Source organism: Carcharhinus amblyrhynchos, unplaced genomic scaffold (genome assembly GCF_965287045.1).
Source record: "Carcharhinus amblyrhynchos unplaced genomic scaffold, sCarAmb.v2.hapA scaffold_39, whole genome shotgun sequence".
NCBI lineage: Eukaryota > Metazoa > Chordata > Chondrichthyes > Carcharhiniformes > Carcharhinidae > Carcharhinus > Carcharhinus amblyrhynchos.
In genome coordinates, this window is record NW_027649780.1 from 7,092,789 (window position 1) to 7,118,920 (window position 26,132).

Consider the following 26,132-nt stretch of genomic DNA (forward strand, 5'->3'; position numbering starts at 1 on the left):
ATAGTTGGTGGCAGACCAATTTCTGAGCAGATATTTCTGTCTCTGATAAGGATTTCTCAGACTGCAGTTAGTTATTGTGGAACAAGGTTACTGCTCATTATTCATATCTAAATCAATAATTCCTTCCCAGTTTAAATCCATCATTTCAATTCTGTAACCGAGATGTTCTAATGGACACACTGACGAGGATGTTGCTGATGATGAAACAATGATTCTCACTAACATGTCAGAGTGGAGTGAAGAGGACACAGTGGAACGGTCGGCTGCTGAAATGCCCTTTGAAGAGAAAAGCAACATCACCTCAAACTGAAGCTTCAACTCAAATTGTTCTCATTGTTGTGTGTTCCATTAGGGTCAATGGCCTGACACCCGCGACAGTGCATAGAAACATAGACATATAGAAACATAGAAAACAGAAGCAGTAATCATCCATTTGGCCCTTCGAGCCTGCTCTGCCATTCATTTTGATCTTGGCTGATCATCAAATTGAATATCCTAATATCGCCTTCCCCCCATATCCCTTTAGCCCCAAGAGCTATACCTAATTTCTTCTTGAAATCATACAACGTTTGGGCCACAACTACTTAATATGGTAGCAAATTCCACACATTCACCATTCTCTGAGTGAAGAACTTTCTCCTCACCTCAGTCCTAAAATGTTTAAACTTTATCTTCAAACTGTGACCCCTAATTCTGAACTCTCCCACCATTGGGAACATTCTTTCTGAATCTACTGTCTGCCCCTGTTAGAGTGTTATAAGCTCAATGAGATCCCCTCTCTCTCTTCTAAACTCCAGTTAATATAATCCTAACCGAGTTAGTCTCTCCTTGTATTCAGCTTTGTCACTGGTCTGCTGTGGTTCTGATTGGCCCAAACAGCACCTGATCAGTCCCCGACTGATCATGCACCATTTGACCAATGTCTGATTGGTCCCTGAAGGATATTGGTTGTATTGCTGATGTCACTTCCCATTAAATCATAGAAATCATCGAATCCCTACAGTGCAAGAGGAGGCCATTTGGTCCATCGCGTCTGTACTAACCACAATCCCACCCAATCCCTGTCCCTGTCACCTCACATATTTACCCTGCCAGTGCCTCTGACACTAAGGGGCAGTATGGAATGGCCAATCAACCTAAACCACACATCTTTGGAATGTGGGAGGGAACTGGAGCTCCCGGAGGAAACCCATGCAAACACGGGGAGAAAATGCAAACTCCACAAAGACAGTGACACAAGGCTGGAATTGAACCTGGGTCCCTGGTGCAGTGGGGCGGCTGTACCATTGTGCCGCCCCAGTCACCTTGCTGATATCACTAATACTGATCCCACTAATCTCCTTTCCTCACATGGCAGCCACAGAACTGGCCCTGATTCCGAATAAAATCCCTGCAGCTGCAAAGTCGGGACCCGTAAGATCTGATTTGGGCCTTGCAGATTCAGCGGGTGTTTGTGAAGCCTCCACTCCCTCCCCACCCTGGCTCCTGGCTCCATTCCTCCCTCCCCACCCCAGCTCTATTCCTCCATCCCCACCCCGGCTCCATTCCTCTCTCCCCACCCCGGCTCCATTCCTCTCTCCCCACCCCGGCTCCCGGCTCCATTCCTCCCTCCCCACCCCAGCTCTATTCCTCCATCCCCACCCCAGCTCTATTCCTCCATCCCCACCCCGGCTCCATTCCTCTCTCCCCACCCCGGCTCCAGGCTCCATTCCTCTCTCCCCACCCCAGCTCCCAGCTCCATTCCTCTCTCCCCACCCCAGCTCCCAGCTCCATTCCTCTCTCCCCACCCCAGCTCCCAGCTCCCAGCTCCATTCCTCCCTCCGCCCCACCAACCCTCATCTGCTGACCATTCTCCTTTTCAAATCCCTGCTCACAGCCCATTTCAGCTCACGATTGTTTGGCCAATCCAGATCATGCTTTCCACCAGGGTCCCACTCCCCATTGCTACTCAACGGACTCATGACCAGTTTCTACAGAAACTCCAACAAACCTGAGCACCCTCCCTGCTATGGGCAATAATCAGCTATTGAACAGTGAAAGTTGAAAGCATTGCTGAAAGAAATGGGACTGAGAAGTTAATTGTGAAGGTCCATATGATATTCTCGGTTTGTTTGGAGAAAACAAAAATAATCACATGGAAAGGAACATAATATCTGTATTACCATGGGGATCAGTGTGAAATGTATAAAATGAAAAGGTCAGATAACTGGATGGAGAATAAACGCTGTTTGATTTTATTCAACAGGGACAAGATGTGAATGGCCAGCCTGCCCTTGGACTGTGTCCAGGCTGAAGTTCTGTTCCTGCCGTACGATCCTCCCCCAGATTGTCCTTTCTGAGGTCCAGAAAAGAAATCTACAATAATGCCTTTAAATAAGAGCTGATTTATTGGAGATATATCCAGAATATTAAACTTCAGTTCAATTATCAGCAGAAAATACACAACAGTCAGAATGGACATGGTTTAGTCACAATTGTGATTAACAGCAGCAATAACAGTTTAATCCAACTCCTGTAGTCACTTGAGAACTCGCTTAGTATCTAACCAGGGTGTTTGACTGAGCAAATCCCTTCCCACAACACAGCAGGTAAACAACTTCTCCCCAGGGTGAACTTACTAGTGTCTCAGAAAGTTGAATGAACTGGCAAATCACTTCCCACTTTTGGAGCAGGTGAATGGCCTGTCCCCAGTGTGTGTACCTGTGTGGCAACACTTCATGCCTCCTTTCATAAATGAACATCTGAGTATTTCCCGAACCTTCCCACTTTAAGACTTGTGATTCCTGACATGTCTGAATTTACATCTCCAGTTTGGTCTCCAGAATACTGGGATAATATCCATACAATAAAAAGGAAAATGCACGGATGTTATGGAGTCCTGGTCCTGCCGTCAGATCTTTGGGATCTGGAAAGAGAGCAGCAAGCAGAACTTCAGACAATAAATCAGATCAACCCCAGCATCACGTGCTGGTAAATACATGAGGAGGAGGATAGAGCAGATCAAAGCAAGGCTGAAGAGATGGTGCAAGGAGAGTTTTAGATTCCTGGCACATCGGGATTGGTTACAGGGAAGGTGGAATCTCTTCATGCCAGATGACACCAATCTCTTCATATCCAATACAAACCAACCCCACACTCACTGACACCAATCTCCTCCTGTCTGATATAAACCAACCCCACAGTCACTGACACCAATCTCCTCCTGTCTGATATAAACCAACCCCACAGTCACTGACACCAATCTCCTCCTGTCTGATAATAAACTAACCCCACAGTCACCGACACCAATCTCCTCCTGTCTGATATAAACCAACCCCACAGTCACCGACACCAATCTCCTCCTGTCTGATATAAACTAACCCCAGTCACTGACACCAATCTCCTCCCCTCAGTTAATTTGATTTAGTTAGCTTGTTGAGTCAAAAAGATTGACACCAAATCCCCTCCTATCTGATTATAATGTAGCCTCTTTCTCAGAAAGAATATACAGAAGTTAATTATTTCAATTGCACCTGTCTTCATTCTTGAGCTGAGGGGATTTCTGTACCAAACTGGAGGGGTAACATTTGGAGACTCTCAATTCTCCACCAACTCCCATCCCCCTTCTTTCTGGTGGATAATGGAGGTATCACTGTGTATAATGTAGAAGTCAGTAAGAATTATCAGCAAGGATTGATCAGCGCTTTCTGATTGGAGATGTTCATTAGTGGAGCCTCTGATTTGTGGATCTTGTCCTGAAGATCAATTTAGGATTGAAGTAAAAGTTTAATATTTGTGGCAAAATGATTGCTGGTGGAATTCCCTGAATTCAGGGGAATGATTGCAGACACACATTCTTAAAGGGCGACTGGAGGCCCAAGAACGTAAGCAGCTGATTAACTAGAATCCTAAACTCCAGCCAGTACTATATTTGGTAACATCAGAGAGACAAACTTGAAACGTCAGAATGAACATGGATTCGCCCTGGGTATGATGAACACCAGCAACATCAGTGGAATCCAAACCCTTTAGTCACTTGTGAACTTGCTGGTGTGTCAGCAGGTGGGCTAGCTGACTGAATCCCCTCTCACACATTGAACAGGTGAATGGTTTCTCCCGGGTGTGAGTTCGCTGGTGTGTCAGAAGGTTGGATGACGTTGTGAACCCTTTCTCACACATGGAACAAATGAATGGTCTCTCACCAGTGTGAACTCGCTGGTGTGTCAGAAGGTTTGATGAATTAGTGAATCCCTTCTCACACACAGAACAGGTGAATGGCCTCTCCCCGCTGTGAACTCGCTGGTGTGTCAGCAGCTGGGATAACTGAGTGAATCCTCTCTCACAAACAGGACAGGTGAATGGCTTCTCTCCAGTATGAACTCTCTGGTGTACCAGAAGCTCAGATGACTGAGTGAATCCCTTCCCACACACACAACAGGGGAACGGTCTCTCCCCTGTGTGAAATCGCTGGTGTCTCAGCAGAGTGGTTGACTGAGTGAACCCCTTCCCACATACGGAGCAGGTGAATGGCTTCTCTCCAGTGTGACTGCGTCGATGAATTTCCAGCAGGGATGGGTATTTGAATCCGTTTCCACAATCCCCACATTTACATGGTTTCTCCATGTTGCCGACATCCTTGTTTCTCTCCAGGTTGGTTGACCAGTTCAAGCTTTGTACGCAGTACACGTGGATTCTCTCTGCTTCAAATGTTGCAATATTTTATAGGCTATGCAATTTGTTAAAACAATCTTCCTTCACATTCAAAGACCAATGATACTCTCAATCCAATTCACTGAGTATCAATGCTAATGTGATGTTTGGTTTGCGTTTCCCATCTCCAAATCCTCTGCTTCTAATAACCTGATGAAGGAGTTTAAAAAGTCATCACTGTCATTATAAGGTAGAAATCCTGAACAGATAGTTCTCTTTTGGTGGAATATTTTCCACTTCCATTCCCCCAAATTAATTTGATCCTGAATTGATCCTAAATGAAATATTTTCTCCACAAATCCTCAGCTTCTAATATGTTGTCAATGGAGTTTACAAATGTAACCAATGACAGTTACATTTTGAACAAACAATTCAAATCGTATATCCACATCCCACACACTCTTCCTCCCTGGAAATCCAAATTAAGTTTTGGTATTCTTTTGAGATCCTTTTAACAAAAATAATCAATTTTAACAAAATAACAAATTGAGCATAATTTCATTCATTACTTGTGAAAAACATGAATCTGAATCACTTTGACTGACCAGACAGAATAACAGACGTTAACATTAACAGTTACATGGGTATGATGGGTATAGAGGGATATGGGCCAAATGCAGGCAATTGGGAGTAGTTTAAGGGTTTAAACAAAAAGGACGGCATGGACAAGTTGGGCAGAAGGGCCTGTTTCCATGCTGTCAACCCCTATGACTCTAACCTTGTGTCCAGAACTGTGTGTGTGGAGATTTTCTCAGAGCAGCCTTAGTCAGCCGGCGTTCACAATGGGTTTGCCTCCAGTATCAGGGACCCAGGTTCAATTCCCAGCTTGAGTTATTGTCTGTGTGGGGTTTGCACTTTCTCCCTGTGTTTACGTGGGTTTCCTCGGGTAGTCCGATTTCCTCCCAGTCCAAAGGTTTGCAAGTTAGGTTGATTGCCCATGCTAAATTGACCTTAGTGTCAGGCAGAGTAAATGTGTGGGGTTATGGGAATAGGGCCTGCATGGGATTGAGGTCAGTGCAGACTCAAAGGACTGAATGGCCTTCTTCTGAATTGTAGGGATCTTATGATTACCATCACTGAATCTAACTTTAAATTGCAGATTGTATTAATTGAATGGATTTGAAGCCTTATCCGCAGAATAGTGTGCAGTAACACTGCCACTAAGTCAGTGTGTCCGCTTCTCTCTTTGTTGGAGATGGTTTGTGGGAAGAAGCCGGAAGCGGCGGATAGTGAGAGTGAAGAATGGTCATTGTAAACCCCGCCCCCTGCCGGCACTGACCTCTCACCCGATACCTCACAATGCCCGGGGACTGATTGACGGCAGCTCCGGGGCCAATAGGAGAAGAAGACGGACGACTGCGAGGGAACAACTGGTCCTCCGACCAATCGGAGTGAATGAGGGGGCGGGACTGCGTGAAGCATGCGCAGTGTGGTTAATGGCGATGAAGAGATTCTTTCTCGGACCCGCCATCAGTAAAGGTGGGAATGGCGGGGCGGAAGACGCGATGGACCAGGCGGGGGTTTGGAAAGGTTTCTTAAACATGTTACGTGAACCGCGGACCCTTAAAAAGAACCTACCGATATCAGAGGATGGTCCTAGCCCTTTGCGCAGAGCAGGGCCTCAGCATTCTCCCAGTTACAAACCCGGGTTAATCAGGGCCACCTTCATCGGGGCATGCGCGTCCGCCATCTTTATCGGGGCATAGCAACAGGGCGCACGCGCGTCCACCATCTTTATCGGGGCATAGCAACAGGGCGCATGCGAGTCCGCCATATTTGTTTGGGGCAATGGTTTGGAATTGCCAGTGACAGAATGTGAACGACTGCTTCACCCTTTCACTTACAATTTCTGACTGGTGAGAACAACGATATCAGGGCAGTTGGAATCATTTATATTCATATTTTGTCTTTAACATAATAAAACAGCCCCAGACAGTTTCTCAGAAGTGACACTTGATACTGAGCCATATTAGGACAGGTGACCAAAGGTTTTGTCAAAGAGGTGGGTTTTAAAGAAAGCAGAAGTGATGGACAGGCAGAGAGATTTAAAGAAGAGATTGCAGAGCTTGTGGCCTGTGCAACTGGAAGGATAGTTTGTAATGGTACAACGATTAAAACTGAGAATGCTCAAGAGGAATTAGATTACAGTAGAGACCTCAGAGGAGTGTGAGGCTGGAGAAGATTACTGACACAAAAATGATTGTAACCATGGAGGAAAACAAAGATAAGAACTTTCAAATTCTGATGCTTCTTAAAAGAAATCATTTGTAGACCAGCAAGCATAGGGGCGATGGGTGAACATGATTTGGTGTGAGTAAGCATATGAGCAGTTTAGGATGGTTTGGAGGGGGTTGCTTAATGTTGGAAGCCAGTTGAAACTGTATTGAAATTGTTTAGTCTCGAGGTAAGAAAAGAATGGATGATGGTTTCTGCAGCAACATGGTGGCACAGTGGTTAGCACTGCTGCCTTACGGTGCCAGGGACCCGGGTTCAATTCCCAGCATGAATAACTGTCTGTTGGAGTCTTCACATTCTCCCCGTGTCTGTGTCGGTTTCCTCTGGGTGCTCTGGTTTCCTCCCATACTCCAAAAATACGTGGGTTAGGTTGGTTGGCTCTGCTAAGTTGCCCCTTAGTGTCAGGGTAAATACATGGGGCTATGGGGATAGAGCCTAGGTGGGATTGTTGTTGGTGTGGGCTTTATGGGCCAAAAGGCCTCCTTCTGCATTGCAGAGATTCTTTGGTTGACTGAGGCTAAGGCAGAGTTGGGGGATGTTACTGAGGTGGAAGTAGATAATTTTGGTGATGATGTGGATATGTGGTCTAAAAATCTTCTCAAGACATCATGGTTGTGAACAACTTAGTTCAGCTTCAGACATTTAACACGGAGAGGGTGAAGTCAGGTGTGAGGGTGGTGAAGTTTGTAGTGGGGACTGTAGACAGTGACTCCAGTCTTCCCGATATTTATTTGCTGGAAACTTCTGTAATTGATTTCAGACAAGTCAGAATGTTGTATGAGTTGGACAGGAATCAGAAGGTGATGATCTTCACATGCATCTACTACCCTGGTCCAGCTAAATGGTGGAGGTTGAGAGAGTGGGAGATTCTGTCAGAGTTCTGGTCAGGATGTAGATGTAGAGAAACCCCCTCCTTCACCCTCTGCTTCTTCCACCTCCCTCTTACCCCTCCAGTAAATATTGGTTCATGTGTCAGTCCAGACCAGGTGGGAGGTTTCTTTCCCTGAAGCACATGAGTGAATCAGTTAGGTTTTTATGACGATCCAGCAGCTTTCATGGTCACTTTTTCTTAATGCCGGCCCCACAAGTGACCCCATTCATTCAACTCAATTTCACAACCTGTTTTTGTGTGTTCTCTCTCAGTCACTTTTTTTCTGTTTTAAATCAGTTTCATCGTATCTTAGAAGATTAGGATTTGCAGTTGGGAAACCGAAACGAGACTCCACATCAGGATCTCACAGAGTCGCCTAATTTTTCGTAATCAGAATATCATTGGATTTTGAACATGGAAGGAAAAAGCACCTTTCACAGTGAGGAGAAACCATACTCGTGTTCTGTGTGTGGACAAGGCTTCAACCAATCATCTGGCCTGTTAAAACATAAATGCAGTCATGATGGGGAGAAGCTGTGGAAATGTGGGGTCTGTGGGAAGGGATTCAATTACCCATCCCAGCTGGAAACCCATCGGCGCAGCCACACCGGGGAGAGGCCATTCACCTGCTCGGACTGCGGGAAGGGATTCACTAAGTTATCCACCCTGCAAAATCACCAGCGCACACACACTGGGCAGAGACCATTCACCTGCTCTGACTGTGGGAAGGGATTCACTCAGTCATCCACCCTGATTAAACACAAACTAATTCACACTGGGGAGAGACCATTCACCTGCTCTGTGTGTGGGATGGGATTTACTCAATCATCCACACTGCTGACACACCAGCGAGTTCACACCAGGGAGAAGCGATTCACCTGCTCTGAGTGCGGAAAGGGATTCACTCACAAATCCACACCGGCAAATTCACACCAGGCAGAGACCATTCACCTGCTCCCAGTGTGGGAAGGGATTTGTTAATTCATCCATCCTAATTACACACCAAAGAGGTCACACTGATGAGAGACCGTTTAAGTGTCTGGACTGTGGGAAATGTTTTAAAACCTCTCAGGAGCTGGTGTCCCATCAACAGGTTCACACTGATGAGAAACCATTCAGATGCTCTCACTGTGGGACTGGGTTCAGACGGTCATCTCATCTCACTGTTGATCAGCGGGTTCATACCGGGGAGAGACCATTCACCTGCTCCAAGTGTGGGAAGAGATTCACTCAATCATCTGCATTGCTGAGACACCAGCAAGTTCACAAATAACTAGAGATTGGATTCCATTGTCAGTCACATTGTGGTCTGCATCTGCTGATGTTAATAAATTTCAGGCCAATTAGAGAGGCTAATATTCTGGACAACCTTCAAATACACCGTCTTTGTGTTAATGTATTCTCTGTCTTTTTTAAAGATCTGTGAATAGTTCTCCTGTTGAAGGGCCTCTCTCCTGTCTCCTCTATCCTCATCTTCAACAAGTGTGAGGAGCTCATGGAGCTTCTTTGTCTCTGAGATTGAGACAATCCGATCAGCTGCCTCTGCTGCTTCCCTCTCTTCCACTGGACCACCAGACCAAACTGTCTCTGAAATTTCCCTTTTTCCTAGTACTGAACTCACATCTTTCTCCAATTCTTCTGCTATTTCCCATCAAACCCTCTCACTGCTCATCTTGTCCATGAGACCTCCCTTCATCTCCCTTTACTCTCTAAACCACTGATAACCCAACTTCCCCACATTTTCTAATATTGTCAGTGGTTCTGTCTCTTTTGATACTGTCCCTCTCACCTGTAACTCACTTTCACTAGTGAATCTCCTCTGCATCCCCTCCAATGCAATCACATCCTTCTTATAATGTGGCGACCAGAACTGCACACAGTGCTCTAGCAGTGACCTCACCACAGTTCTATGCAACTCCAACATGATTTCCTTGCTTTTGTAATCTATACCTCAATTGATAAAGGCAAGTAATTTAGGAAATGTGGCAGCCTTTTTCACCAGCCTACTAACATACACTTCTGTCCTCAGAGATCTATGGACAATCCCACCCAGGTCCCTTTGTTCCACGGAGCTTACTAGTGTCATGCCGATCATTGAATTTTTCCTTGTCAAATTACTCCTTCCAAAAAGTGGACCTCACCTCACACTCAATCTGCCCATTTGATCATTCTGTCTATATCTTCCTGAGCTCAAGACACTCACTCTCACTGATTTTGATTTGATTTGATTTATTATTATCACATGTTACTTGCTTGCTATAAGACAAACATACCGTTCATAGACAAGGAAACAAGAGAGTGCGGAATGTAGTGTTACAGTCATAGTTAGGGTGTAGAGAAAGATCAACTTAATGCGAGGTAAGTCCATTCAAAAGTCAGACAGTGGCAGGGAAGAAGCTGTTCTTGAGTCAGTTGGTACATGACCTCATACTTTTGTATCTTTCCCAAACGAAGAAGGTGGACGAGACAGGGTGCCTGAGGTCCTTAGTTATGCTGGCTGCTTTGCTGAGGCAGCAGGAACTGTGGCAGAGTCATTGGTGGGAGGCTGGTTTGCTGATAGATTGGGCTCCATTCACAGCCTTTTGTAGTTCTTTGCGGTCTTGGGCAGATCACCTGGCCAATCTTTGCGTCATCCGCAAACTTACCAATCCTATCCCCCACATAGTCATCTATGTCATTTATATAAATGATAAATAATTGGGGTACGCTACTGGACCCTGGCCTCCAGATATTAAAGCAGCCTTCTGTCATCGCCCTCTGTCTCCTACAACTGAGCCAATGTTGAATCCACTTTGTCAAATTACCAAGTATCCCATGCCCACTATATTGAGGAAGAGCAGGTGAATTATCCCAAGTGCAAGTCAATATCTATCAAGCAACATCACTAAAAACACATCAACGGACATTGTTTGTGGGCTCTTGCTATGTGTAAATTGGCTGCCAAATTTCCTAAATTACAACACTTAAGAATGGCTGTAAAATGTTCTGGGACTTCCTGTGGATGTGTGAGATACTATGTAAATGCAAGTAAGTGTAAGATTTATGTTATCTGATCCAATCATTACAATATAATGGTCTATTACATTGATTCATCATGATAAGTTAATCAAAATTCATCACTGAACAATCACCTGTTTCATGACTGGCTTTTAATACAAAACCAATGCAGACTTAATGAAGAAAATTTACAGAAGATGGAAAGACTACAAGAAGTACATGATCAAATTGGCTTCCTTGACCTTGTTACCTGTAACAGTGAATTGAATATGAAAGTGATTGATGTTTTAAACTAAAATCTGGTTACCCAGACCTACCTATAGTTTCTTAAATAGAGATCACACTTCAAATGTACTTCATTGGCTGTAAAATGCTTTCGGAGATCCTGTGGTTCTGAAAGTTGCTATAGAAATGCAACTGCAGCCGTATAATGCAAACAAGGCTGTGGCTGCCAGTTCTTGATTCCCAGCCTACACAGGCTGTTTATTTACCTTCTCAAACCCAAATACTGGCCCCATTCCTCCCCCCTCACCTCCAGTTTCTGAATCTGACTCACTGTGAATTTCCCTCCATCACTCCAGTATCGGCACTGCGCATGCTCCACATCACAATGTCCAGGACTGATTGACGGCAGCTCAGGAACAATAGGAAAAGGAGGTGGGGCTGGAGGACTGAACGAGAGCAGCTGGTCCTCCAACCAATCGGAGTGAAAGCGGAGCGGGACTGAGCCCGGATCTCCCTCATTGGCTGAAACTCTTCATCAAAGTTTATTTATTAGTCACAAGTAGGCTTACATTAACACTGCAATGAAGTGACTGGAAAATTTCCCTAGACACCACAGTCGGGCATCTGTTTGGGTCAATGCACCTAATCAGCATGTCTTTTAGACTGGAAGGGAACCACAGCACCCGGAGGAAACCCATACAGACATGGGGAGAATGTACAAACTCCACACGTACAGTGACCCAAGCTGGGAATCGAATGTGGGTCCTTGGCGCTGTGAGGCAGCAGTGCTGCCTTCATTGTGAAAGCTGTTTTGTGTCAAACTCCAGGGGAAAAACTGGACCTTTCTGTTTGTGGCTTTAAACAGATGGAGCCCTGTGGGTGTGGAGCAAACAGACCAACATTTCTCACTGAGATGTGGGAACGTGAGAGAGCAATTCACAGCAACTGTAGGGCTGAGTTAAGGGAATAACTGAGCAGACAGGGATTGTCACCATTAAAACAATAGACCCTTATTTCAGTAAATGAACCAACAGGAGGGTGAGGGCAGGTTTGGGATAAGGTTAATACTGTCATCATTCAGAACAACACAGACTATAAAGAAACAATTCATCTTAAAGAAAAATTCATGTGCTGTGAAGAGGAGGAATGCTGAATCAGGCTCGAAGATATTAAATAATGTTTCTTATAAAATCACTGCAGTGGAGAAACAGCACATTCAGCCCATTGAGTCTTACAGACTCTTGCATTAATTCCACTAACCCATACGCTAAGAGGTAATTTGCATGGCCAATCCCCCTAATCTGCACATCTTTGGAATGTGAGAGGAAATTGGAGCATGCTGAGCAAACCCATGCAGACACAAGGAGAACATGAAAACTCTACACGGAGAGCTGTGGGACAGTGGTTAGCACTGCTACCTCAGAGAGCCAGGGATCCGGTTCAAATCCAGTCTTGGGTGACTGTTTGCCCGTTCTCTCCGTATCTGCATGGGTTTCCTCCGATGCTGGGAGGGCAGTTAGGGATGGGCAAGTAGTTAGGAGTGCTGTCTCACAGCTCCAGAGACCCGGATTCGGTTCCTGGCTTGGGTCACTGTCTGTGTGGAGTTTACAGGTTCTCCCTGTATCTGTATAGATTTCTTCCAGTTTCCTCCCACAGCCCAAAGATGTGAGGGTCAGGTGGACTGACCATGCTAAATTGCCCTGATGCATAAGTTAGAGGGTAAATATGTGGGGTTACAGGTCTAGAGCCTGGGTGGGATTGTTGTCAGTGTAGATTCAATGGGCCAAATGGCCTCCTCCTATGACTTCTAAGAATCATTTTCTAAATATAGAAACAAAGAGAATAGGTGCAACAGTAGGCCAATCAGCCCTTTGAGCCTGCTCCACCATTCATTATCATGGCTGATCGCGCACTTTCAGTATCACAATCCCATTTCTCTCCAGACCCCTTGATCCCTTTAGCCATAAGGGCCACGTCCAGCTCCCTCTTGAATGTATCTAATGAACTGGTCCCTGAGTTTTCTGTGGTGAAGAATTCCACAGGTTCACAACTCTGAGTGAAGAAGTTCTTCCTTATCTCAGTCCCGAATTGCTTACCCCTTATTCTTCAACTGTGACTCCTAGTTCTGGACTTCCCCAAATTCAGGAACATTCTTCCTGCATATAGCCTGTCCAGTGCCATCAGGATTTTATCTGTTTCTGTGAGAACCCCTCTCATTCTTCTAAATTTAGTGAGTACAAGCCCAGTCGATCCAGTCTCTCTATTTGTCAGTCCTGCCATTCCAGGAATCAGTCCGGTGAATCTTCACTGGACTCCCTCAATAGCAAGAATGCCCTTCCTCAGACAATACTCAAGGTGTGGCTTCCCCAAGGCCCTGTACAACTGCAGCAAAACATCTTTACTCCAATACTCAAATCCTCTTGCTATGAAGGCCAGTATACCATTTGCTTTCCTCACTGCCTGCTGTACCTGCATGCCAACCTTCAGCAACTGTCCCACCATGACACCCACCTCATGTTGCACTTCCTCTTTTCCTAAACTGCCACCATTCAGATAATAATCTTTCTTCCTGTTTTTGCCACCAAAGTCGATAACCTCACATTTATCCACATTATATTGCATTTGCCCACTCAGCCTGTTCAAGCCACCCTGTAGCCTCTTAGAATCCTCCTCACAGCACACACTGCCACCCAGCTTAGTGTCGTCTGAAGACTGGAGATATTGCATTCAATTTCTTCATCCAAATTATTAATGTATATTACGGACAGTTGGGGTTACAGCACTGAACCCTGCCGTACCCACTAGTCGCTGCTTGCCACTCTAAAAAGGATCCATTTATTTCCGCTCTGCTTCAATTTGAGCATAATCTCCCTCGTCTTATAAACTAGTCTTTGGCCAAATGTCTTCTTGACCACCTGATTGAGAAACTTATCAGCCTTGATTGAATGGCAGAGCAGACTCAATGGGCTGAATGGCCTTATTCTGCTCCTACATCTGATGGTCTTATGATCTACCTGTCCAGCCTCCTTCACAGATGCCTGGATGTTGACTCCAGGTTCTCTCTGATCCTCTATAATTCTCAGCATCATCCCCTTTATTGTTCATTCCCTTGTCTTGTCTAATGTCCCAAATTAATTCTCTCTCACTGTTCCAGATTGAATTCCATGAGCCATTTTTCTGCCCATCTGACCAGCCCACTGATATCTTCCTGCAGCCCACGGCTTTCTTCTGGATTGTTAAACACAAATACAATAGTTGTATCATCTGCAAACTGAATCATGACCCTTACATTTAAGTCTAAGTCATTGATATATACCACAAAACTGTGGAACCTCATTGGTAACCAGACACTATTCAGTCCTGGATGTGATTAACAGCAGCAATAACAGCAGAATCCAACCCCTGCTGTCGCCTGTGAACTTGCTGGTGTTTCAGCAGGTTGTTTGACTGAGCGAATCCCTTCCCACACATGGAACAGTTGAACGGCCTTTCCCCAGTGTGAACTCGCTGGTGTTTCAGCAGATTCTGTTTACTTTTAAATCTCTTCTCACAATCAGAACATTCAAAAGGTCTCTGATCAGTGTGAACAAGTTGGTGTGTAGTCAGGTGGGATGACTGAGTGAATCTCTTGCCGCACAGGAGGCAAGTGTGAGGTCTCTCTCCAGTGTGAACTCGCCGGTGTATCAGAAGGTCGGATGTATCAATGAATTCCTGACAACACACGGGGCAGGTGAACGGCCTCTCCCCAGTGTGAATTCGACGGTGTCTCAGAAGGTGGGCTAATCGAGTGAATCCCTTCCCACAGAGAGAGCAGGTGAATGGCCTCTCCCCAGTGTGAGTTTGCTGGTGTTTCAGAAGATCCTTTTTGCTTTTAAATGTTTTCTCACATTCAGAACAATTGATAGGTCTCTGATCAGTGTGAACAAATCGGTGTTTCAGGAGCTGCGATGAACAAGTGAATCCCTTCCCACACACGGGGCAGATGAACGGCCTCTCCCCAGTGTGAGTGCGTTGATGAATCAGTAAATCCTTTTTACTTTTAAAGTTCTTCTCACAATCAGAACATTTAAATGGTCTCTGATCAGTGTGAACACTTTGGTGTGTCAGGAGGTGGGACGACTGAGTGAATCCCTTCCCACACATGTCACAGATGAACGGCCTCTCCCCAGTGTGAGTGCGTTGGTGAATCAGTAAATCCTTTCTGCTTTTAAAGCTCTTCTCACAATCAGAACATTTAAACGGTCTCTGATCAGAGTGAACCTGGTGGTGGGTCCGGAGGTTTGATAAGGCATTAAATCCCTTCCCACACTGAAGACAGGTGAATGGCCTCTCACCAGTATGGACATGCTGGTGTGTGTACAGGCTGGATGACTGAGTGAATCCCTTCCCACACACAGAGCAGGTGAATGGTCTCTCCCCAGTGTGAATACGTCGATGCGTTTCCAATTCAGACGGGTAATTGAATCCTATCCCACAGTCCACACATTTCCATGGTTTCTCCATGATTATTGACAGGCTATTGGACGTAGGCGGAATGCAGATTTGAGCTCACTATCAGATCAGCCATGATGTTATTAAATGGTGGAACTGGCCTGTGGGGCCGAATGGCCTATTGCTGCTCCTTGTCCACATGGTGCAGGTGTCCTCATGTCTCTCCAGGTTATACAATCAGTTGAAACCAGGTTCACACAAAGAACACGAGTACGGTGTCTAGCTGATGTAAATGTGTTTTTTCACACTGTGTAACTGGTTAAAGTTCTGTTCCAGCTGTGGAAAAATAACAGATGTCTGTGTCTTGGGGCTTTTCCAGTCACAATGATGTTGAATAATTTCCCAAAGACAAAATAGACAAACATTTCTCCTTCCACATTCATTGGCCTTTGATATTCAGATCCTGAAGAAATTTGTGACACTGTCAGATCCCGAGACGTTTGGTTTGAATCGCCCGTCTGCAGATATTCTGGAAAAGGAGTTTACATTGAATTACTTTGAATATACAAGACACAAACAAACCATTCAGTTTAATTCTTTATACTTGACACATCTTCTCCTGTCCCATGTACCTCATCACAGCCTTTCAGTTGATTTTTCTATTCCTCTTGTGTGCTTCTCCTGTTTCCTTTTGAAACAATCTCAGCAATTTCCTCAACTCATTTCTCTGGTACTTCTAAACCTGTGAGTGAAGAAATTTATCCTTATTACCTTCTTGGATTTATTAGTAACTATCTAGTATTAATGAGTCTTTGTTTATTGATTGATCCTCCTTTTAGACTCTGTCACAAATGGAAGCATTCTTTCCACATTTCCCCTGTCCAAGGCACTGATAATTTTAAAGCAGGTCACTCTGTACAGGCAAAAACTTCAATGCATTTAATCTTTACTGAAAGCTGTAATCTGTGTTTACAAAAAACATCACAACCAATGCAGAATATAAATTACAGAGGGACAAATATTCCCCTTGGGGTTGAGTTTTCTGTGTGTAAATCATCAACTTGTAACCGTGTGTAAGAACAGCTTTAAAAATCAGCCCACAATAGAACCGCTGAACAGACAATTTTCTTTCCTCCACTCCCAGTTTTCTCCCTCCCTCTCCTCTGTCTGCGTTCAGTTCTCCAGCTCCTGTCTGCAGACTGGGTCTTATTGGGGGTGTTGGGGCCTCCAGCGGGTGTTTGTGAATCCTCCCAGGGTTTCCTTCCTTCCCAGAGATCAGAATCCTCATTGATTTGAGGCCAAAGTGTAACCTCTTATTTATTGTCCCCTCCCCCATCCTCTGATGTGAACCATCCTCCAGTGGCTGAGCCAGGATGGGGCCGTTAACCTGGGCCTGTTCCCGGGAGGGAGGGAGGGAGAAGCCCCGCAGCTGCAAACCAGGGAGCTGACAATGATTCTGAAGGGTTTGCGGATCCATAAAGTGTTTCCAGACCCGCCCCAATATCCAGCCGCCGGTTCCAGCGCCTCCCCCTCCGCTGCTGCAATGTTTGCTCCGCATCCACCGGGTTTCTTCCGAGTGTTGGTCTCCAGCTCCGCCCCTCATTCACTCCGATTGGTTGGAGGACCAGCCGCTCCCGCTCTGTCCTCCAGCCCCGCCCCTCATTCGCTCCGATTGGTTGGAGGACCGGCCGCTCCCGCTCTGTACTCCAGCCCCGCCCCTCATTCACTCCGACTGGTCGGAGGACCAGCCGCTCCTGCTCCGACCTCCAGCTCCGCCCCCTCTTCCTATTGGTCTGGACCTGCCGTCAATCAGCCCCCGGGCATTGTGATGTAGAACATGCGCAGTGTCATTGCTATCCTTGGCGCTTGTTTGTCCCGGAGAAGCGGAGTCAGCGTTAGGCGGTGGCTGGGAGGGTCTGGAAACACTTTGTGGATCCGCAAACCCTTCAGAATCATTGTCAGCTCCCTGGTTTGCAGCTGCGGGGCTTCTCCCTCCCTCCCTCCCGGGAACAGGCCCAGGTTAACGGCCCCATCCTGGCTCAGCCTCTGGAGGATTTGGAAACACTTTGTGGATCCGCAGGCGGTGAGGAGCTGGAACCAGCGGGTTTTAAATGGAAATTTTGAATGGCGCGGATCCAGAGCCCGAAATCAAACCGGAAACATAAATGGATCCGGGCGGTGAGGCTTCATAAACACCCGGTTTATGAATAAATAAACATAAATCATCCCAGTTCACGTAGTAGGGGTGGCACGGTAGCACAGTGGTTAGCACTGCTTCCTCACAGTGCCAGGGTCCTGGGTTTGATTCCCAGCTCGGGTCACTGTGTGGAGTTTGCATGTTCTCCCTGTGTCTGCATGGGTTTCCTCCGGATGCTCCAGTTTCCTCCTACAGTTGGAAAGACGTGCTAGTTCGGTACATTGACCCAAACAGGTACTGGCGACGAGGGGAATTTCATTGCAATGTTAATGTAAGCCTTGTGAATAATAAATAAACTTTAAGGGAGAGTTTGTGGGATGGGGATCTGCAACTCTGAGAGGAAAAAATTGCAGAGAAACTAGAATTGTCTGTTCAGAATTTCTATCCTGGACTGTCAGTGATGACTTTTATTGACTGTTTTTACAGCTATTAGAAGTTGAGAATTACAGATGGGAATCTGAAACTAAATATCACATCAAGATCTGACAGAATCACTCAATTCTGAGGACCTGGATATCATCGTACTTGGAATGTGGAAGGAGAAATGTTTGTTTGTTTTGTCTGTGGGAAAAGATTTCAAACATCAGTGTGACTGGAAAAGCACCGAGACACACGCACACCCGAGTGAGTGTTCCAGTGAACGGACTGTGGAAAGAGCTTAAACCAGTTACACAGCTTGAAAAGATATCACCATTCAGTGAGGAGAAATGGACATGTGTGTGTAGACGAGGCTTCATCTGATCATCAACATGGAGAGACATGATGACACTGATACCACAGAGAAACCGTGGATATGTGGAGACTGTGGGAAAGCATTCACTAGCCCATCCAAACTGGAAACTCATCGACGCACCCATACTGGGGAGAGACCCTTCACCTGCTCCATATGTGGGAAGGATTTCACTCAGTCATCCAACCTGGCATTACATCAACGTGTTCACACTGGGGAAAGGCCGTTCAGCTGCTCTGTGTGTGGGAAAAGATTCATTCAGTCATACAATCTAGCACTACACCGGCGGGTTCACAGTGGGGAGAGGCCATTCACCTGCTCCGTGTGTGGGAAGGGATTCATTAATTCCTCGAACCTAGTGGCACACCAGCGAGTTCACTCTGGGGAGAAACCATTCAGCTGCACTGACTGTGGAATGAGCTTTAAGCTTTCATCCACTCTGCTGAAACACCAGCGAGTTCACACTGGGGAGAAACCATTCAGCTGCACTGACTGTGGAAGGAGCTTCAGACACTCGGGCAGTCACACTGTACACCAGCGAGCTCACACCGGGGAGAAGCCATTCACCTGCTCCATGTGTGGGAAGGGATTCACGGATTCATGCCAACTGCTGAGACATGAACGAGTTCACACTGGGGAGAGGCCGTTCTCCTGCTCCGAGTGTGGGAAGGGATTCATTGATTCATCTCAATTACTGAAACACCAGCGAGTTCACAAGTGACGGCAGGGATTGGATTCTGCTGTTGTTGCTGCTGCTGTTAATGACAACCAGGTCCTTTCATTCTGACAGCTGGAGTTTGTTTCTGCTGATGTTAATACAGCCAGTAACTGGGCTGGAAGTTAATATTCTGGATCAAGAGGTGATTGTGCTTCTGGGGTTGCAGTTACCGCTGTCCATCAGAAATGAGTTTACAAGAAGATTTAGAACTTTTACTTCAATCTCAAATTAAGTTAAGTTTCTTTATTAGTATCACAAGTAGGCTTACATTAACACTGCAATGAAGTTACTGTGAAAGTCCCCCAGTCGCCATCCTAGTCACCTGTTTGGGTACATTGAGGGAGAATTTACCATGGCCAATGCACCTAACCAGCACATCTTTCGAATGTGTGAGGAAACCGGAGCACCTGGAGGAAACCCACGCAGACACGGGGAGAACATGCAGATTCCACACAGACAGTGACCCAAGTCGAGAATTGAACTCGGGTCCTGGCGCTGTGAGGCAGCAGTGCGAACCACTGTGTTACCATGTCGCCCTACTGATCTTGGCCCGAATTCCGCTATTCAGTATGTGAAAGGTTGCAGCAATGAACATCTCCAATTAGAAAGTGTTGATTAATCCTTGCTGAGAATTCTTACTCACTTGCACATTACACACAGTGATACCGCCACTGTCCAACAGAAAGAAGGGGAATGGGAACTGGTGGAGAATCAAAAGTCTCCAAATGTCACCCATCCCATCTGGAACAGAAATTCCCTCAGCACAGGAATGGCATCTTTTAAGGTCAAACCACATAAACAAATTCAAGTTAAATCAGGAGAAAGTAAAAGGGGCAGTTCCCCAAAAGGAAGGGGCACAGCCCGAACAAAATCAAAGTACAAAGGAAACTTAAAAACATCAAATTGAAATGTGATTATTAGGGTCAATAATGCACCCCAGCCCCTGCAGTGCCAGCACAGGAATGGCGATAAGTTGAATCCAAGTAACAGATTGTAAGAAATCACCATCTAAATAGCCTTATAAAATCTGAGGATACTGATGGAATATTATAGAAAAAGCCATCCCTCTCCGGAAGAAAGCTTGCCAGCTGACAAACACGGGACAAGCCTTTCTCCCTGTTAAGGACCTGTGTCTAACACAAGCTCTGAAACAAGACATTTTTAACCCCGACACCATTGGCTCTTATGCTAACTAACTACATGTAAAGGTGAAAATAGGCCCTCAAGAGCAAGGAGGTTTCACATTGACTGGTTTCTCCCCAATCAGGCTCATTGAAGTGAACCTTCCATAGGTACCAGCTATGGACATCAACATTCACTTCAGCCGTCTGCTTGTCCTCTGGGATCTGTAAACCTCTCTCACAGGTCAGGTACTTTTCCTGTCTGTTTAACTGATGCATCTTGTTTTAAATGTTGCTTCTTAATAAACTGTTTTAAAATCACTTCTGAGCTCAATTCCCTTTTTAGGTGTAGACCAGTAAAAGTTTACAAAGTAGATTTTTAAATGTTTCTGTAGGTATGTGAATAGGGAGAAGTGAGTGAAAGTAAACATTGTCAATGAGAGGCAGATGAAAGGGAAAATATAATGGGGAACAAGGAAATGATGTGGATATGCCGGCATTGGACTGGGGTAAACACAGTAAAAAGTCTGACAACACCAGGTTTAAGTCCAACCGATTTATTTGGTAGTAAACTCACAAGCTTTCGGGGTTCGTCTCTTCATCACCTGACAAAGTGTTGTCAGACTTTTTACTGTGAACAAGGAAATGGCAGAGAAATGCAACAAATACTTTGCATCTATCTGTCTTCGTGGTAGAAGACAAAAGAAAAATTCTAGTAATGGGGAACCAAGGGGTTCCTGCAAGGGGGCAGGAACTTTAATACAGGGAATAGCCATTTTTAAACACGAGTCACCAATCCAATGGTGGTTGTACCGGACACTAGGACCCGGTGGGAAGAGAATAACCTTAGGCCCGCCCTATATAGTTGCGTCAAGAATATCCCGGCGCATGCGCTCCTCGTTGAACCAAGATGGCGGCCGTCATCTTGGACTTGGGCCTCGGAGGGGAAAACATCCGGAGCTGCAAACGCGGGAGCGGTAGAGTTTGAGGCACTCGCCAGGTATTTAGAAACTCTCCTTATTCAGAGTCCGCTCCCTCAGAGTTTTCTCTCCCTTCCCCGCTGCAAAGAGGCAAAAGCAGAGACTCACCCCCATCGCCATTACTGACAGTGCGCATGCTCCAATAGAGGATTAATGCGCCTGTGCGGTGCCGGCCTCTGGTGTGAATAGGGGACATTCAGCACCGCGGGGAATGCTGGGTCAGAGCTCTGCCATTGAAAGTCATTATTAGGAGCTCGTTATGTTTTTACTATTGCGTGTAGATTGGGGAACGGGGGCGGTTTCTATAAATTAGTCAAAGGAGGAACCACATTATACAGAAATCTATGTGCACAGATCTTCATTGTCCATCAGAAATAAGGGGAGTGGAAGAGGTGGAGAATTGCAAATGCCCAAAAGTGTTCCAAAAGCAGCAGCAATTAACAGCGGAATCCAAGCGCTCCAGTCAAATGTAAACTCAGAAAGTGATGTGACTGAGTGAAGTATTTCACTTAGTAATTATCAGAATCGTATTCTCATCGATATTCCGGGTCATTTCTCAAAATCATTCAATGGAGATGGGTGTCATTGGATTAGACCAGCACTATTTCCCATCCCTAATTGCCCTTGAAAAGGTGTTGGTGAGCTGCCTTCTTGAATCATTGCAGTCCATGTGATCAGTACACCCACAATGCAGTTACGGAGGGAATTCCAGGATTTTGATCCAATGCCAGTGAAAGAATGACAACATATTTCCAAATCAGGATAGTGAGTAGCTTGGAGGGGGACTTCCAAATGGTGGTTTTCCCGCCTGTCCACTGTCCTTGTCCTTTTAGATTGTAGTGGTCGTGTGTTTTCTCTTATTGCAGGTTTCGTGTAGATTTGCAAAAAATAAAACTTCTTAGGATGTGGACGTTACTCACAAGGCCCAGATTACTGTCCTGAATTACTATCCTGCACTGACAGTGATATGTTACCAGTCACCAGTTGTCCTTTGTGATTGTATAGTTGGCCTTTTTCTTAAACCTCTGCAGTCCATGTGGTAAAGGTGCTCCCACAATGCAACAGTATTAGGATTTTAACCCAGTCACATTGAAGGAATAGTGATATTTGTCCAAGTCAAGGAGTTGTGTGATTTTCCCATGTCTCAGCTGCTGTGGTACTTCCAGGTGGGAAAGACTGTGGATTTGGGAAATTCTGCCAAAATCCTTGTTGAGTTGCTGATGTATAAAATCTCTTTCCATCACCTTCCTCTCTGATCTCTCCCTCTTCACGCATAAAGGCTGGATTCTTGTTGTGGGCTCTGAAGGATGAAGGGTTCCTTTCCCTCAGTGCACTGGTGAACAGTTTGAAGCTTTATGACAATCCAGCAGTTTTCATATCCCTTTTCTGATTCCCAATCCCGCAATTTATCAGATTCATTCAGCTCAATTTCACATCTTGCCTTTGTGTATTTATGGCTTGTCTCTCATGTTTCCTTCTTTCTGTTTTCACATCATTTTTCACGGGATTAGAAGGTGAGGAATTACAGACAATTGTAAATCAAGGATCACATCAAAATCTTACAGAGTGCCTCGATTCATCAGGATCTAAGTATCATTAGCCTTTGAACATGGAAGAAAAAAGTACCGTTTACAGTGGGGAGAAACCGTACACATGTTCTGTGTGTGGACAAGGCTTCAAACGATCGTCTGGCTTGTCAAGACACAAGCGCAGTCACATCAGGGAGAGACCGTATAAATGTGGAGACTGTGGGAAAGGATTCAATTACCCAGTTGACCTGGAAAATCACCGACGCATTCACACTGGAGAGAGACCTTTTAGTTGCCCTGTGTGTGGGAAGGGATTCACACAGTCAGCTGGCCTGTTGATACACCAGCGCATTCACAGCAGGGAGAGGCAGTTCACCTGCTCCGAATGTGGAAAAGGATTTACTCAGTCATCGGCCCTGCTGATACATCGGCACATTCACACAGGGGAGAGGCCATTCACCTGCTCCATGGGTGGGAAGGGATTCACAGATTTCTCTGCCTTGCAGCGACACCAGCGAGTTCACACCGACAAGCGAGAATTTAAATGCTCTGAGTGTGGAAAGAGTTTTAAAACTCCACGCACACTGCGGGAGCATCAGTACATTCACACCGGTTCCACACCATTCAGCTGCTCCCACTGCCAGAAAGGCTTCAGGACATCATTCCACCTTGTGGCACATGAGCGCATTCACACTGGAGAGAGGCCGTTCACCTGCTCTGAATGTGGGAAGGGATTTAACCGATCATCCAACCTGCAGAAACACCAACAAGTTCACAGTGAAGAGAGACCGTTTAAATGCCCAGACTGCGGCAAGGGCTATAAAAGTTCTGAGGAACTGCGTCACCATCAACGTGTTCACTCTGACGAGAGACCATTCACGTGTTCTCACTGTGGGACTGGCTTCAGGCGATCAGGCGACCTCACTGTACACCAGCGAATTCACACTGGGGAGAGGCCGTTCACCTGCCCTGTGTGCAGGAAGGGATTCACTTGTTTATCCTCTCTTACTTCGCACCAACTTGTTCACGCAAATGAGAGACCGTTCAAATGTTCTGACTGTGAAAAGTGCTTTAAAAGCAGAAAACTCCTGCTCGCACACCAGCGAAATCACTCTGGGGAGAGACCGTTCACCTGCACTGAGTGTGGGAAAAGATTCACCCGGTCATCCATTCTGCTGAGACACCAACAAGTTCACAGTGAGGAGAAGCCGTTCACTTGTTCAATGTGTGGAAAGAGATTCACCCAGTCACACAACTTGGTGAGACACCAGCGAACTCACTAGTGATCACAGGAGTGTGATTCTGCTGTTATTGCTACTGTTAATTGCATCCCAACGAGAGACCGTTCAGGTGTTCGCACTGCGGGACTGGGTTTAGACAATTATGTCAACTGACTGCACACCAGCGGATTCACACTGGAGAGAAGCCATTCATTTGTTTGCAGTGTGAGAAAGGATTTACTCAGTCAGCCACCCTGCAGAGACACCAGCGAATTCACACTGGGGAGAGACCATTCATCTGCTTCGTGTGTGGGAAGAGATTCACTCGCTCATCCACTCTGATGAGTCACCAGCGAGTTCACAAATAATCAGTGAGTGGATTTTACTGTAAATCACATCCAGGAATGAATTATGTTCATTGACATCCATTTCTACTGATATGTCAAGAAAACCTGAGAAATTAAAATATTTTCTGTGGGTAAATTCTGATTTTTTTTTAAACTGGTGCATTGAGCGGTAATTACAAAAAGAGACAGAATGGCTGTGTGAATTTAAACTGTGAGGATTTTTTATGCATTCGTGGGACATGGGCGTCACTGCATGGCCAGCATTTATTGCCCATCCATAGTTGCCATTGAACTGAATGGCTTACTAGGCCATTTCAGAGGGGAGTTGACAGTCGATCATATTGCTATGGCTCTGGAATCACACGTAGGATAGACAGGTAAGGACAGCAGATTTCCTTCCCCGTAAGGACATTCATGGAGTGTCACAGTGGTTAGCACTGTTGCCTCACAGCATGAGGGACTCGGGTTCGATTCCCGGCTTGGGTCATTGTGTGAAGTTTGCATGATCTTTGCGTAGGTTTCCTCAGGTACTTCAGTTTCCTCTCAGTCTGAAAGACATGCTGGATAGGTGCATTGACTCAAACAAATGCCAGAGTGTGGCGAGCAGGGGAATTTCACAGTAACTTCACTGCACTGTTAATGTAAGTCTACTTGTGACTAATAAATAAACTTTACTTTTTACTTCACTGAACCAAATGGTTATTTTCTGAGAATTAAAAATGATTTCATGGTCAGCAATAGATTCTTAATTCTGATTTTTTTTATTGAATTCAATTGTTTTTATTGAATTAAATGTATGAGGCTAGTTTTTATTTTACACAGATAGTAGATGCCTGGAACTCGCTGCAGGGGGAGGTAGTGGAAGCAGATATGATAGTGACTTAATGAGTGCCTGGACAAATGCATGAATAAGATGGGAAGACAGGGATATGGTCACTAGAGGGGTTTTTAGTTCAGACAGACAGTATAGTCAGTGTAGGCTTGGAGGGCCAAAGGGCCTGTTCCTGTGCTGTAATTTTCTTGTTCTTTGTTCAAATTACACCACTTGGTATGGTGAGATTTGAACCCAGTCCCCAGAATACTAGCTGAGTTTATGGATTAATAGTCTAGAGCTAATACCATTGACCATCACCTCCCATCTGGAACAAAACTGTTTTCATCACTAAGGCTCCGCTGTAATGTAATAGTCTCTATGACATCATCAGAGTCCATTGTTTACATAAGAACATAAGAACATAAGAAATAGGAGCAGGAGTAGGCCATCTAGCCCTTCGAGCCTGCCCCGCCATTCAATAAGATCATGGCTGATCTGTTGTGGCTCAGTTCCACTTTCCCGCCCTCTCCCCATAACCCTTAATCCCTTCTCTTATCAAAAACCCATCAACCCGCTTCTTAAAAATATTTAGCGAGGCAGCCTCCACCACTTCAACGGGCAGAGAATTCCAGAGATTCACCACCCTTTGAGTGAAGAAGTTCCTCCTCAACTCCGTTCTAAACCGCCTCCCCTTTATCTTGAGGCTGTGCCCCCTAGTCCTACTGTCTTTTTTGAGCGGGAAGAGTCTCTCCACCTCTATCCTATCCATCCCATTCATCATCTTATACGTCTCAATGAGATCTCCCCTCATTCTTCTAAACTCTAGCGAGTACAAGCCTAGTTTATTCAGCCTCTCCTCATAGCTCAACCCCCTCAACTCCGGTATCAGCCTAGTAAACCTCCTCTGAATGATCCACATCAACAACAGGAAATACTCATCAAGCTGAGCACATTATCTAGGCTGACACTCCAGTCTGACATTGAGGGACTGCTGCACTCTGTCATACACACTGTTCTTCACATGGAAC

The 26,132-nt window shown here is 45.6% G+C and overlaps 4 protein-coding genes and 1 pseudogene across 4 annotated transcripts in view; 3 read left to right on the forward strand and 2 right to left on the reverse strand.

Moving 5' to 3' along the window:
- The window catches only part of LOC145363729 (uncharacterized), a 356,716-nt gene that overhangs the window by 141,050 nt on the left and 189,534 nt on the right, over positions 1 to 26,132 (reverse strand). The gene's annotated exons all lie outside the window — the stretch shown is intronic.
- On the reverse strand, positions 3,860 to 16,964 carry LOC145335584 (uncharacterized). Its single transcript, XM_080181390.1, has 3 exons — positions 16,081 to 16,964; positions 14,415 to 15,977; positions 3,860 to 4,588 (listed from the first exon to the last, which is right to left on the reverse strand). The coding sequence occupies exons 2-3, from the start codon at positions 15,518 to 15,520 to the stop codon at positions 4,012 to 4,014; spliced, it is 1,683 nt and encodes a 560-aa protein (XP_080037516.1). The 5' UTR covers positions 15,521 to 15,977; positions 16,081 to 16,964; the 3' UTR covers positions 3,860 to 4,011.
- Positions 7,609 to 10,256, forward strand: LOC145363697 (uncharacterized; annotated as a pseudogene).
- Positions 17,532 to 20,683, forward strand: LOC145363722 (uncharacterized). Its single transcript, XM_080218961.1, has 2 exons — positions 17,532 to 17,626; positions 18,072 to 20,683. Exon 2 carries the CDS (start codon positions 18,395 to 18,397, stop codon positions 19,094 to 19,096), a length of 702 nt encoding a protein of 233 aa, XP_080075087.1. The 5' UTR covers positions 17,532 to 17,626; positions 18,072 to 18,394; the 3' UTR covers positions 19,097 to 20,683.
- The window catches only part of LOC145363583 (uncharacterized), a 41,133-nt gene continuing 37,190 nt past the window's right edge, over positions 22,190 to 26,132 (forward strand). Inside the window, exon 1 of the mRNA XM_080218767.1 lies at positions 22,190 to 23,982. Within this exon, the coding sequence (XP_080074893.1) occupies positions 22,804 to 23,982 (1,179 nt within the window). The 5' untranslated portion in view covers positions 22,190 to 22,803. The remainder of the gene's footprint in view (positions 23,983 to 26,132) is intronic.

Coding starts and splice junctions, on each gene's coding strand:
- LOC145363722 (XM_080218961.1), top strand. CDS start 18,395: ATGGAGAGACATGATGACACTGATACCACAGAGAAACCGTGGATATGT.
- LOC145335584 (XM_080181390.1), bottom strand. CDS start 15,520: ATGGAGAAACCATGGAAATGTGTGGACTGTGGGATAGGATTCAATTAC. Junction 4,589..14,414: donor CACAGGCGACAGCAGGGGTT/GGATTCTGCTGT, acceptor GGAGAAACCATG/TAAATGTGGGGATTGTGGAA.